Source organism: Drosophila guanche, unplaced genomic scaffold, assembly GCF_900245975.1.
Source record: "Drosophila guanche unplaced genomic scaffold, DGUA_6, whole genome shotgun sequence".
Taxonomy (NCBI): Eukaryota; Metazoa; Arthropoda; class Insecta; order Diptera; family Drosophilidae; genus Drosophila; species Drosophila guanche.
In genome coordinates this window covers 600,105-612,755 of record NW_022995751.1, presented here as the reverse complement: position 1 = coordinate 612,755, position 12,651 = coordinate 600,105, and the positions used below count along the sequence as shown (strand labels likewise).

Below are 12,651 nucleotides of genomic sequence, written 5' to 3'. Positions count from 1 at the left end.
TGTTCGCGACTCTTTCAATCCATTCACGATAGCTTATCGATTACCCATTTCGAGGCACACAAAGGCCAGGGCCGACGCGTCCGACGCCACTCGACAATTGTTCGTCGATCGATCGAATCGTTCGCTCCCACAAGATGCCGCCTGCCATCCGTCCGCTGAGCCCCGAGCTGCAGAAAGCTGCCGTGGAGAAGCTGAATGAGATTCCCGAGAAGATTGAGGATGATATTGCCGCCCTGAGGGAGTGGATACGCCAACAGCCCCACCTGAAGGCACGCACTGATGATCAGACGTTGGTGAATTTCCTGCGCGGCTGCAAGTACAGTCTGGAGCGTACCAAGTCCAAGATTGATCGTTTCTATACGCTGAGGACCAAATACCCGGACTTCTATGCAGCCCACAAAGTGGATGTGGACAAGCTGTTGGAAATCTTTCGATTGGGGTGAACACAGCAAAGGGAAACCCTCCAGGGAAAGTACTCATTGATCTCTCCCTCTGTAGAGCCATTATCCTGCTGCCGCGTCCCCTCAACGACAATGGTCCCCGCATTGCGCTGCTGCGACAGGCTATGTACGATCCGAGTGTGTACACCTTTCAGGAGGTGAATCATGCCGCTGGACTCATGCAACAGATTATGCTGAACGAGGACGATGTGGCCATTGTCAATGGCATGATCTCCATATTGGATCTGGCAAATGTCACCACGGGACACTTTCTGCACATGACACCTTCGTTTGCCAAAAAGATGACCGTGTTCCAGGAGGAGGCACTGCCACTGCGGCCACAGGGTGTGCATTTTATCAACACTCCTGCGGGTTTTGAGACCATCTTTAATATGTTTAAGCCAATGCTGTCCAAGAAGCAACAGGGACGAGTAAGTCTCAGAGCTACAAACAAATCAAAGTCAATCCTTATCGATTTCTATTCCCTTTCTTAGCTCTATGTCCATGGCAACAAATGGGATGCCCTCTACGATCAAGTGCCCCAAAAGTATCTACCCATCGAGTATGGAGGTGAGAATGGTTCCATTCCTGAGATCATTGCCGAATGGGAGCAACGCATCTTGGCCTACAGAAGCTACTGGGATGAGGAGAACAACTACGGCACCGATGAGAGCCTGCGACTGGGCAAAGCTGTCGATTTCGAGAGCCTATTCGGGCTGCAGGGTTCCTTCCGACAACTGAATGTTGACTAAGGCCTTAATTTATACCCTCTAATTGTGTTGCTAAATATAGTCGAGCAAACTGCAGTCCACTCCACTCCACTCTTATCTTAAGTAACGATGATGTAGCAACAAAACCCAATAAGTCGTTTGACTATAAACGTGTATAAAATATAAGCAAAGAACCGATATGAAACAAAGTAAAAGGAACTGAGTACTCACCAAAGTACAACCCAACAGCAACATGTTTGAAATCTGTAAAGATTAAGATGGGAAATTCATGAATTTAAACGTAAAATATAATTTGTTATTGAATGAAGCATTGATTAGTGTGTGAGTTTGTAAAGGAAAAAGGTTTGAAGTTCATTTAATGTTATATATTTAATGAATGTTGATTATGGGTTTATGGAGTTCTACTGGGCTCTCTCTTTATTTCTGCACTAAAATCTACTGATATTTTGATTCTCATATCACAGATTCGATTAGTTGGCTTTGCAGATCCCCATCAATATTCCCTTCCAATTTCACTTTCTCCACAAGTTTCACAGCGAATTTGAAATCCAGAACACGCCGGTGTGTCTGCTCTTTTGAAAAAAGTAATTTCGGGCGACCCCGCCAAAAAAACACGACCGAATTCCACCTGATACACCGACTGACGATCCACATGAGTAAACCAAACAAAACAGAACAGAATTTTCCAAAAAAATAAGGAAAACAAAAGAGAACTTTGAGTAAAACCAAAAATAAAACTATAGATCAAGAGAGAGAGAGAGAGAAAAGGCGATCTCAGATCTTAGATCGATCTGCCCAGCCAGTGGCTGCCTCCTCAGTAAACGTTGGAGAGTCGCACGGTTCAGTACGGATCGGAGCATCGGTCGTTCGGTTCTTCGTCGTCCTCAGGCAGTGTTTTTTTTGGGGGGGAAGAAAAGAGTGTGGTGGAGACACAGCATGGCATGGAAAATTGAAAAGCTAAACAGATTTTCCCATTGCGATTGAGACTGCAATTATCCCCAGTGCGTACGTATCTACATACGTGTTCGGTAATCATCATTAGTGGGGCAGACAAATCCACGCCCATTCTCGATGGGAGGTCAGGTGTCCATAAATCGAATCTAAAATCAAAGTTAATAATTGCACGGAAATTGTTATGTAGTCAGCAAGAAACAGAAAGAGTAGTTCTCTGTTCGCGTTTTTGGTTGGAATAATGAGATGAATGCCCCCTCCCGGTGTACGAAAATAGTTTTTCCATGGAGTCGCCTCTCTGTATATCTCTCTCTCTCTCTCTGTCTCTTTGTTTCCGCTCTTCTTCGGCCTTGCCCCCCAACAAACCCAACAACCACAAATAAATAAATATTTATTTAGACAAATAATCGAGCGTCTGAGTCTCCGTCTACGTCTACATCTGCCTCTGCCTCTGCGGTTTCTGTCCTTAATTTGGTTTTCGTTTTCGTTTCGTTTCCACACATAATTTATGATCAGCCAAGCGATAAATTAGGCCAAGAGGAGGCTCCCCCAAGCTCCCCAGCAGTAATGTCGGGCAGACGGGCCACATCTCTGCCGGCACACATGTTGGAGCCGGCAAAACCGGAACGTGGACGCTGTGTGGCAGCCATCTGTTTCTCCTGGAAGATCATCACCTGCATTGTGTCCCATGTGCTGCTCGTCCTGCTGGTGGTCTCCTACTGCGTGGGCGGAGCGTATCTCTTTCAGCATTTGGAGCGGCCACATGAATTGGAGGTAAGAACAGCAATAGATCCTCCGAATGGTCCATTGATTGATGCTCCATTCTGCTCCTCAGGTCAAGCGTGACATTCAGCATCTTCGCTTTAATTTGACGGAGAACATTTGGCTGTTGTCCGACGATGCTTTGGTCTTGCGGGAAAGCGATTGGATGGCGAATGTGAGCAAACATTTGGCCAATTTCGAGAAGCAAATCCTCACGGCCATCAAGGCGGATGGCTGGGACGGGGACGAGGATCTGCGCAAGTCTCAATGGACCTTTGCCGGCTCCCTCTTCTACTCGATCATTGTGATCACAACGATAGGTGGGTCTTGGCCTCTTTCTTTGCTAATTATTTATTCTACAACTACATATACACACATATCTACATATACATATAAGTAAAGTTGGGTTCTATATACAACTGAGGAGTGTGCGGGGTGGGAGTACGTCTAAGGGTTCCGGGATACTGGATCCTTCATCCTAGATCTTCTTGCTTAACTTATCGTTGACATTCCTGGGCGCTGCTGCCACGCTCTTGGCACTCTTGCCCTCGGCCACCACTGGACTGGAGGCGGACTTTTCATCGAAGCCAAAGTTGCCGCCTCCATAGGGGCCGAGACCTCCGCCTCCGCCGATACCCAACTGCTGTCCCAGACCCACTCCTCCTGCCAGGCCATAGCCCTCGGTGTACTGCGGTCCGCCGCCAAACTGATTCGAGGGGAATTGCTGTCCCCCAATGCCCGGGAACTGCCCTGCAAACTGATTGCCACTGAAATCTCCACCTGGGAAGGATCCCCCAAAGGGATATTGTCCGCCAGCGCCAGGGAACTGTGCGCCAGCGCCAGGGAACTGTTGGCCAGCGCCTGGGAACTGCTGTCCCACGCCAGGGAACTGCCCGCCGCCCAGTCCATTGCTGGGAAAACCACCAAAGCCTCCTCCTAGGCTGCCGCCTGGATAGCCAGCTCCAGATCCAGCAGCTGTGGGATAACCCTGCAGTCCTGCGCCCGATTGTCCGCCATAGATTCCTCCAGGAAAGCCGCCAATGCCATTCTGTGCTCCATTGAATCCTCCATAGCCGGGCTGGTAGGGCGACGGATACAGGGGCTGCCTGCCAATGATTCCCGTGGGTCCCCCTGGGCCCACAAGAACTCCCGGACTGCCGCCATATCCTCCAGAGAGCCCTGAGCCACCAAATTGTCCTGCATTCGGTTGTCCCCCATAAGGATTGTACTGCCGCGTGCCCACATTCGGGGTTGAGTCCTGCGATGTCCTAGTGGGATCCACCACATCCGCATAGTCCTCGATCTCATCGTTCTCTGGCTCTCCCGGCAGAGGTCTGCGTGTGGTTGGCTCTCGTCTTAGCTTATTGTCGTAGGAATTCCTTATGGCAGCACTTCGACTCCTGCCAATGTCTCCGTCCCGAAAGGAACGCTGCTGTCGGTTGGCGGAGTGCCACACCCACTGATCGCGATCTCCAGCGGCTGCAGCACCAAATCCCAGCACCAGCAGCAGGCCCAAAGCCAAAATTAAGCAATTACTTTGCATGGTTTTTAGACTGGTTTGTTCTCTGTTTATATTGCGGCTTGTTCGCCACGAGATGCCCCAACAGAATGATTCGGCAATGCCACCGACGCATGCTACTTATATAACAATAACCAGAGAACCGATGGGCAGCAAGGCAGACGATGGTGACGACGCACAAAAACTCAGTCAACCGGCGAGGGCACCGCCATCCGACGAGCAGCAGGTGGGTACGAAGCCAATGAATCAACGCAAACATTGGAGCAACAGCAGCAGCAGACATTCGTCGTGCCAGACACTGGCGCAGCACAGATCTTTTTGGTATCGTATCGTATGGGTATGGATCGTTGATTCACGGTTGTAGCGCAAACCGCAAAGAAGCGTGGCACGATCCAACGATCGGAGGAACGCCCAGGAACTGCTGCAATCGAGCAACCGATTATGTCCACTCAATGATCACGTTGAAATCACATTAATCGCTAGCAAACGATCGTCAATCATTTGGCAATTTACTCAAATTCATTTATGTCACGGCACAGAGTTAATTTTCACCCAAAAAACAAAAAAGTTTTCCTGGAAATCACAATGACTTGGCATCAGCCCTAAAGTGCCTTCCAAGGCTCCTCCCCATCCCATTCCTAGCATGATAACAGATCGCAGAGCAAACCCCTACTCCTACTCCCCTAATTAGAAAAGTCATAGGTCGCATGGGCCACAGATCTGCCGCCACAGTTTGTTGCACACACGTGAATGACCTCTAAAAACGGGGTTCCATTCCCCATTCCATGCCATAGCCATTGGGGCAGGTGCGCCGGCTGCAGGGTGGAGTGTGGAGTGTGGAGCGTGTCAAATGAAATCAAAAGTGGAATTATTGTACGACTGTAGTCAAAACAACGGCAAGGTCAAACGCGACTGACCGACCCAAACGACCGATCGCGATGAGAGTTTACACTGGGCGAAAAAAAGGGGAGAGGAATGAAGTTCGAAATTTTAGAATTAGTTGGAAGAGAACTTGTCGATTTAGGGTTCCCATTGGACAAGGTTTCATTGGTTACAGTTGTATAAGCTTTGAAAATTATAGACTAGATATGTGGCAGAGTTTTAACAGGAGAAAACAGGATGCTTAGTACACCTTTTAGAGGATCGTCTCTCTAGTTTTGGTAACAATTGTTCCCACTATAGTTACAAGATCTTAGTGGAACGATCAAGCTAAGATGTATTAATATAAAATGTATTAATATATACTCCTAACTCTATTTTCTTCGAGTGTACTTCATTATTTAGAATTTAATGATGGGAATTTTTGGGTTTTTATTCGTTTTCTTTTTTTGCTTATTTTTCATTTGTTGCCTGCTTCTTGCACAATTTCCCGATATGGATTTATGCTATTTGGCTTTCGGTTAGATTTTAACTCTGGGGTTTACTGACCCACACGCCCATTAAATCCAGATAGTCATAGTCATAGTCGTAGTCGTAGTCGTAGAATTCTATAGAGCGATAATCGCATTTCCGTAAATGCCAAAAGCGGCGGCAGACTTGAAATGCCATTTGTGGTAATGGTTTTCGGTTTTTTTTTGGGAGCGACAAGTACAACCTGAGAGATTAGAGCGAAGAAACCTCATTAGCATTTCAAGAACTTTTTGGTGTTTGGAAAGAGTTGAAGGTAAGACACGAGCAAAGACACAGACAAACCAAAAGACACTCCCTGGTTGGGAATTGGAATCTTTTGGCTATGTTTAAGTTTTTTCTAACACATAATTTGCTGTACTCTTTTTTTTTATCATTTGTGGTGGTGGTCACAGGCTATGGACACATATCACCGCGCACCGACTGGGGCAAGGTGACAACGATTTTCTATGCCATCGTTGGCATCCCCCTGATGCTCATCTGCCTGTCAAACATCGGGGATGTGATGGCCACGTCATTCCGGTAAGCCGCTGACAACTCCACAGTTGCGTGACGTGACTCCTCCACTAATTGGGGTTTCTCACTGCATTCAAAGGTTCCTCTACTGGCGCATCTGCTGCTATGTGTGCACGCGGACAGCCAAGCGGCCGAGGAATGCTCGCTCCAGGCAGCGTTCAGTGAGGGGACAACGGCACGCACGCTCCCAGCCGCCGCCCTCGTTCCGCCGATCCATGAAGATGACACAGCGTTCGGGCAATGACTCTGGGTTTGGTCCCTCCATGGGGCATGCCCACTCCGATCCAGAACTCCGCACCATGGGACGTGGTGGCGGCGGCGGCGGCTACGACGATCGCGAGTTTGTCCACCGCAGCAGTGGAGGACGCAATCGACGCCAGCAGCAACATCAGCACCAGCACCAGCACCAGCAGATGGCGGCACAACCGCGCCAGCAGCGGCACAACATCTACGGGGATGAGTACGAGATGCAGACGCAGACACTGAACCGCGGGAATCGCTACAGCAGCCGCCAGCGGCAGCGGGATCGAATGCGGGATCGTCACACGGTGGAGCGGGAGCGATATCGACACGATTTTGATGCGGGTTCCATGGAGGATTTCAGTGATCTGCAGCCGCCGGCAAAGAGGGCCGGCAGTGTGCGTTCTGTCCGCTCGCCACAGCATCAGGAGTCCAAGGCATCGCGGGAACTGCATCGCCTGCACTCCGCGCCTGGTCGCGGTGCCCGCGCCAAGTCCGTGGATCCACGGCATGTCTCCTCGCAGCACTACGAAGACGTGGATGAGGATGTGGTGCGCAAGACTCCGATTATACCCAATCGATACGCATTGGATGACTTTGGAGGCCAGCAGAGGGCGAGAAATGCAGCGCCGCGAAGTCAATCAATGCCTCGATCGGCGCACCAAAGGCAACGACAGAGAGATCGCGAAAGGGAACGCTCTCCACAGCCGCCGCGGAACGGAGGACGACGCGCTGGCAGTCTGGGAAGGCAATCCTCACGCTATGGCAACCATTTGGAGCTGCCCGACTACGATGATTCGCCACGAGGCTCTTCCAGGGAGCATCGCAGGGAGCGACGTGGACGCTCGCCGCGCAACTACGAGGATTACGTTGAGGAGAGCTTCGATGAGGGTTCCCTGTGCGACGACGGCCACTACGAGGATTATCCGCCAGTGCAGAGCAAGTCGAGGAGTCGCGAGCCCCGACGCAATCATCGTCGAAGGGAGCGTGCCGAGCGTCTGCCTCCCTCGCCGCGTATCATGTCGCCCATGGGCTTCCCTGTCCAGCGGCAGATTCGCCGTCGTCCCAGCTACGAGTACGATGAGGATGACTCCATGTATGGGGATGACTACGGAGACTATGGTGATCTCCTGCCCAAGGATCGTCCCGTGCCCATCTGGCTGTGCGTTTTCCTGGTCGTCAGCTACATCCTCGGAGGCGCCGCTCTGTTTGCCTACTGGGAGAACTGGTCCTTCCTGGACTCGGCATACTTCTGCTTCATCACGCTGACAACAATTGGTAGGGGCACAGCATTCCGCACATAGTTCTTCCTTTTAGTTGATTTTGTTTTCCTTTTTATTCTAGGTTTTGGTGACTTTGTGCCCGCGAAGGGCGTCAAGGATGAGTCGGAGCAATCCATTGCATATTGCTCGTTGTATTTGCTCTTTGGCATTGCCCTCTTGGCCATGAGCTTTAATTTGGTCCAGGAGGAGTTCATTGCGAATGTCAAGGAGGTGGCACGTCGTCTGGGCATACTCAAAGATGATGATGATGAGGATCGCGATGAGGATTAAAAGTATTTAACACTAGGAAACAGCATGAACATTTGAGTCACTTTTAATGCAGAAAACCTGAATATTTTGGTTGAAAAAGTTCAATTTTGTGCGCACTCTATAATTTACACACTTTTCATTGCAAGTTCTTAGGATATAGCTCCTATATCTTTGTTTAAAGCTTAAATTATAAAGTAAATTAAGTTTCCTTTAGTTTGCAACAAATCTCAAAAGAATATTCAATGCATATGGAACACCAAAGTTCGTAAAAAATAAGTTTCTTACAATTTAAAAAGGAATATTCAAACTTACATATAAGAAATCTTGAAATTTGCATTAAAATCTCAAGAAATGAACTCTAAAGATCGCAAACAAAACGTTTCCTTGAGTGTACACAACTTTTAAAAGTAAATTCTTAAGTGTTATACCCAAGGTCGAAGGCAGGTCTTGGGGTTTGCTTAGCATTAAGTTTATTTAATTATTAAATTGTGCAATATACAGAAATACAAAACGAGAAACTCCAGAGAATTTGCCGGCGACTGAAAGGTGGGTGAGTGTAGTACTGGGGCGAGTAGTAGATATAGAGAACAAATATCGATCGATTCAGGCCACGTTCTCTTTGTTTTGCTGCAAAAAGGGAGAGTATTTATTCGTATTAGTTATTCAATCATTAGCAGTGCTCAAACTCACTCTCTTATAGGCTGGGGATCCACGCGGCGATGCTTTGCGTGGCGTCAGGGAGCGGGACAGCGAGCTGCTTCGGCTACCCGCCACTGGAGGCTTCAAAGTATTGGAGTTCATGCTGTGTGTGTTGCTGCCGCAGCCTCTTTTCATGTTGATGCCAGTCGACGCGACCTCAATGGGTGTGGAATTCATGATGGTTTCCGTTTCAGAGAGCTCCTGAACGGAGTGCAAGGAGTCCTCCTGCTCATCCTCGCTGCCCTAAAAGTAAACAAAAGATTAAATTTACTCTAAGGTGAAGAGTCAACTATGATTATTCTACCTCATCTATGGTGGCGGTGGTATCCAGATCCGACCAATCCTGCTCCTGACGGTAACGCCTTACTATGTCCTGATGCGGTGACGTGGCCACCAGCGAGCGTGGATACACGAAATCCCTTTTCGAGGGCGTTGTGCCCGTTGGGGCATAGGTCTTCAGTTCGTTCTGCTGAAAGCGAATGACATCCTGCTCACAGTTCTGCAGCTGCTGTCGCTGCAGGGTCTCATGTTCGTTCGTCTGACGCTTGAGCTCCGCCACAAGGTCGCTGGCAACGGTAGAGTGTCCAATGAAACGCTGGCGCTCCTCTGTGCCCAGCTGCTGCCGCTCCTCGCAGAGCAGTTCCAATTCCTTTTGCTGTTTCCCTTGCAGCGCCTCCCGCTGCTTGCCATTCTCCAGGCACAGGCACTGCACGGCCGCAAGGTGATTGCGACACATTTCCACATTCAAATTTGTGTGTTTCACGAACTCCTGGCTGAGATTCGTCATGTGTGCCTGCAGCATCGAGCACTTGGCCACGCCCTGGTCCACACACTTCATGCCGCTGTTGATTTGGGAGGAGAGCTCTGCCTGGGCCGCCTGTGAGGCGGCGGATCCCTCCTGCTGGTAGGCCTGCACACTGGCCTTGGTCTTTTCCACTTTTTTGATCTTTTGCAAACGATTCTCCTCCAGTTGGACAAGGCGTTCGGACATACTCTCGCTGTTCTTGGCTCTCAGCTGCTTGATCTGCTCCATTTGCATCATCAGCGACTCGATCAGGGCCTCCTCCTGCTGGGCCAGTGCCCGCTCGTTGGCCACCTCCGCCTGCAGCTGCTGCAGTTGATCCGCATCGGGCACAGACAGTTCACTGAGCAGCTCCAACTGCTGCTGCACCTCCATCACATGTTTCTCCAGCGACTCGGCACTGTTAGCAATGATGTAGGAGAATCGCTCCTGCATAGACTCCAGCATGGCCCTGTGGCTGTGGTTGTTCTCCTCCAGTGCCAGCACCTGCAGTTGGATATCCTCACGCATCAGCTGCTCCCGCTGCTGCAGTTGTGCCAGCAATCCTTCGACCAATCCTTTTGTATGCTGATCGCAGCTCTCCAATATATCAGCCACCATTTTTGCCTGAAACTGCGCCTGATCCTTCAGCGATTGGCTGCAGATTCCCTTGAGCATGTCAATGCTTTTGCTGGCATTCGTAGTCAAGCGTTGGACCACGCCATTGGAGTTTTCTAGGCAACACAAAGAGGCAGAAGTTAATGGAAAATGTACAGAGTGGAAAGTCTATGCTGTGGCTCACCCAATTCCTCGCTCAAATGCTGCTTGGCGGCCGCCTGCTGCTCCAAGTAGACATTCAAACTGCCGCCAATCACCTCCAGATTATCCTGCATGCGATCCTTAAACTTATCGCAGACACTGCGTATCTTTTCATCCGTATCCCGTCGCCGTTCGATGGTGCCGTGCAGCTGCTCCGTTTCATTGGTGGCCAGATCGGCAACGGCCAGGATTTTATGCGCCTGTGTGGTGAGGGCTTCTTCCGTTTTCATGTGCGAGGCCACCAGCTGCTTCTTCTCCTTGTACCGGCGCATGGTCTTTGTGAGCACCTTCTTTGTCAGCAGCAGACTCCCCTTGGTGTCGGTGAGATGCTGCTCCGTTTTCTTTAGCTCCTGGGTCTTCTCCACGAGACTCATGCTCACCTCGTTGAAGATTTTCTCCTTCGATTGCAGCTCATCCTTCAGAGCCTTCAGCAGCAGCATTTTCTCGTTGAGCTCACGATTTTGGGACTCCATTTTCATGGTCATCTCCCCGTAGGTCTCCTCCGCCAGATAGATGCCGTTCTTGTCGCGCGCCGCGAGGAGATCTCGCTTCAGTTTGTCAATCTCCTCGGTGTACTCCTTGAGGACCGTCTTCTTGGTGAGCTTCTGGTTGACTTCTGGCTTATTCTGGATATTCTTCGCACGATGCGCGTACTCCAGCGTGCTGAGCGTCTCGTCAATGTCCTTGTGCCCTGGTGAGATGGTGGCAATGATCGAAGTCTTTGTCCTGCCGCCCAGCGACTCCTGCAGCAGCCGCGTCAGCTTCGATTCGCGGTACGGCACGTGTGGGGCTCGATCCACCAGAGCTGTAATCACACGCCCCAGCGTCAAGAGGCTCTGATTGATGTTCACCGTCTCGCGGACACGTATACCCTTCTCATTGCCCGCCTTGGAGACGTTCTCGCTGCCTGCCAGATCCACAAGATTGAGTTTGCCAATCTTCAGCATATCCTCGCCATCGATGCCGTTCTCCCGAATGTGCACCACGATGGAGAAGACAGTGTGGCTGCGCGAGGACTGGGCATTCATGAGTGTTGTGGCCGTCTTGCGTCGCTCCTTGCCCTTCTCCAGCAGCTTGTAGACATCGTCCTTGCTCTGCACGGTGATCTCCTCCAGCCCCTGGATGATCACCGAACCCTTCTTGGTGGTGTCATCGAAGATGCGTATCTTTGTGGTGTCATCGGTGGAGAGCAGATCGCACAGCTCCTCGTTGTACAGCTCCAGGTAGGAGATGCGCATCGTAAACTCCACTTCCATCATGCGCAGTTCGTCGAAAAGGTGACTCAGGGCACGCGGTATGATGCCCACATCAGAGTCCTACAAAAGGGCAAGAGGCAGGTAGCAGCAATTAGCGTTTGAACCTTCCCCCGTTTCCAGGAATTAGAAAACAAATTCGCTGCTTCTACTCACATCTTCCCATGAGGACTTCAGTTCGGCGGTCTCATTCCCCACCATCGTGTGCGTCTTGCCAGTGCCCGTCTGCCCGTACGCGAACACCGTGCAATTGTAGCCGCAGAGCACCTCCTCGATCAGAGGCGACACCACCACCGCATAGACATCGCATTGCTTGGACTCGGGGCCGAAACTCCGATCAAATGTGAACTTCTTCGTTAGCTTCGAGTCCAGGGTGTGGCGTGTGAGGATCTCGCGTGGATTGAGCACATCCACAACCTCAGCAGAGCGTATGCAGCGCTCGCGTGCATTCAGCGGCCTGCAGAGAGGGAAATTTCAGCATGCTGGCGGGATCTATCAACCACAGATGGGACACTCACCTAACGCGCACATAGACCTGAATGTTTTGATTCGATTTGCGTGCCTGCTGCTGCTGGCGCATGCTGGTCCCACTCGATGTGTCCATTATGCAGCAGAATTCACTCTTAATTCACTTTTTAGCGCGTAAAAATGATGCCACCCGAAAGATGGTGTGCGCGTGTGTGTGTTTACTTAAACTTTTCCTCCCAACACTCGGAAATTATAACTTTTTACTCGATTAAGCTTTTGTACAGCAAATTAGGCCTGGGAATAACTTCTAATAAAATGAAATTCCACAGCAAGCCACAGCGTCGGTCGCCGCGTCGTCCGTTCAATTTTCAAAATGATGCGCAAGCTAGGGCTGCACAACCATCGATGGCACTATCGATGACATCGTTTTTTTTGTGCTTGTTTAAGGTATATAAAATGAATAGTGTGGAAATGTGGAAAGCTTGGAAAACTGCCAAAGAAAAAGCTCACAGGCTAGTTAACTAATTTCGTAC

At 50.1% G+C, this 12,651-nt stretch overlaps 4 protein-coding genes across 4 annotated transcripts; 2 read left to right on the top strand and 2 right to left on the bottom strand.

Moving 5' to 3' along the window:
* Positions 1 to 76: 76 nt before the first annotated feature.
* On the top strand, positions 77 to 1,396 carry LOC117587279 (alpha-tocopherol transfer protein). The gene is made up of 3 exons (XM_034277865.1): positions 77 to 439; positions 499 to 871; positions 935 to 1,396. The coding sequence occupies exons 1-3, from the start codon at positions 135 to 137 to the stop codon at positions 1,190 to 1,192; spliced, it is 936 nt and encodes a 311-aa protein (XP_034133756.1). The 5' UTR covers positions 77 to 134; the 3' UTR covers positions 1,193 to 1,396.
* Positions 1,397 to 2,005: 609 nt separating this feature from the next.
* Positions 2,006 to 8,616, top strand: LOC117586873. The gene is made up of 6 exons (XM_034277171.1): positions 2,006 to 2,176; positions 2,639 to 2,896; positions 2,958 to 3,204; positions 6,206 to 6,332; positions 6,406 to 7,844; positions 7,911 to 8,616. The coding sequence occupies exons 2-6, from the start codon at positions 2,690 to 2,692 to the stop codon at positions 8,117 to 8,119; spliced, it is 2,229 nt and encodes a 742-aa protein (XP_034133062.1). The 5' UTR covers positions 2,006 to 2,176; positions 2,639 to 2,689; the 3' UTR covers positions 8,120 to 8,616.
* On the bottom strand, positions 3,244 to 4,502 carry LOC117586874 (glycine-rich cell wall structural protein). Its single transcript, XM_034277172.1, has one exon. It carries the CDS (start codon positions 4,425 to 4,427, stop codon positions 3,363 to 3,365), a length of 1,065 nt encoding a protein of 354 aa, XP_034133063.1. The 5' UTR covers positions 4,428 to 4,502; the 3' UTR covers positions 3,244 to 3,362.
* Positions 8,546 to 12,504, bottom strand: LOC117586872 (kinesin-like protein Klp61F). Its single transcript, XM_034277170.1, has 6 exons — positions 12,169 to 12,504; positions 11,807 to 12,107; positions 10,381 to 11,713; positions 9,102 to 10,312; positions 8,789 to 9,040; positions 8,546 to 8,725 (listed from the first exon to the last, which is right to left on the bottom strand). Exons 1-6 carry the CDS (start codon positions 12,252 to 12,254, stop codon positions 8,702 to 8,704), a joined length of 3,207 nt encoding a protein of 1,068 aa, XP_034133061.1. The 5' UTR covers positions 12,255 to 12,504; the 3' UTR covers positions 8,546 to 8,701.
* Positions 12,505 to 12,651: the final 147 nt, after the last annotated feature.

What these genes read in the sequence shown, in the direction of transcription:
- LOC117587279 (XM_034277865.1), top strand. Translation starts at nt 135, where the DNA reads ATGCCGCCTGCCATCCGTCCGCTGAGCCCCGAGCTGCAGAAAGCTGCC. An exon ending in TTGGAAATCTTTCGATTGGG is followed by an intron (nt 440 to 498) that starts GTGAACACAGCA and finishes CTCCCTCTGTAG; the next exon opens with AGCCATTATCCTGCTGCCGC. An exon ending in CCAAGAAGCAACAGGGACGA is followed by an intron (nt 872 to 934) that starts GTAAGTCTCAGA and finishes TCCCTTTCTTAG; the next exon opens with CTCTATGTCCATGGCAACAA.
- LOC117586873 (XM_034277171.1), top strand. Translation starts at nt 2,690, where the DNA reads ATGTCGGGCAGACGGGCCACATCTCTGCCGGCACACATGTTGGAGCCG. An exon ending in CATTGTGATCACAACGATAG is followed by an intron (nt 3,205 to 6,205) that starts GTGGGTCTTGGC and finishes TGGTGGTCACAG; the next exon opens with GCTATGGACACATATCACCG. An exon ending in GTGATGGCCACGTCATTCCG is followed by an intron (nt 6,333 to 6,405) that starts GTAAGCCGCTGA and finishes CTGCATTCAAAG; the next exon opens with GTTCCTCTACTGGCGCATCT.
- LOC117586874 (XM_034277172.1), bottom strand. Translation starts at nt 4,427, where the DNA reads ATGCAAAGTAATTGCTTAATTTTGGCTTTGGGCCTGCTGCTGGTGCTG.
- LOC117586872 (XM_034277170.1), bottom strand. Translation starts at nt 12,254, where the DNA reads ATGGACACATCGAGTGGGACCAGCATGCGCCAGCAGCAGCAGGCACGC. An exon ending in CAGGTCTATGTGCGCGTTAG is followed by an intron (nt 12,108 to 12,168) that starts GTGAGTGTCCCA and finishes CCCTCTCTGCAG; the next exon opens with GCCGCTGAATGCACGCGAGC. An exon ending in CCACCGCCACCATAGATGAG is followed by an intron (nt 9,041 to 9,101) that starts GTAGAATAATCA and finishes GTTTACTTTTAG; the next exon opens with GGCAGCGAGGATGAGCAGGA.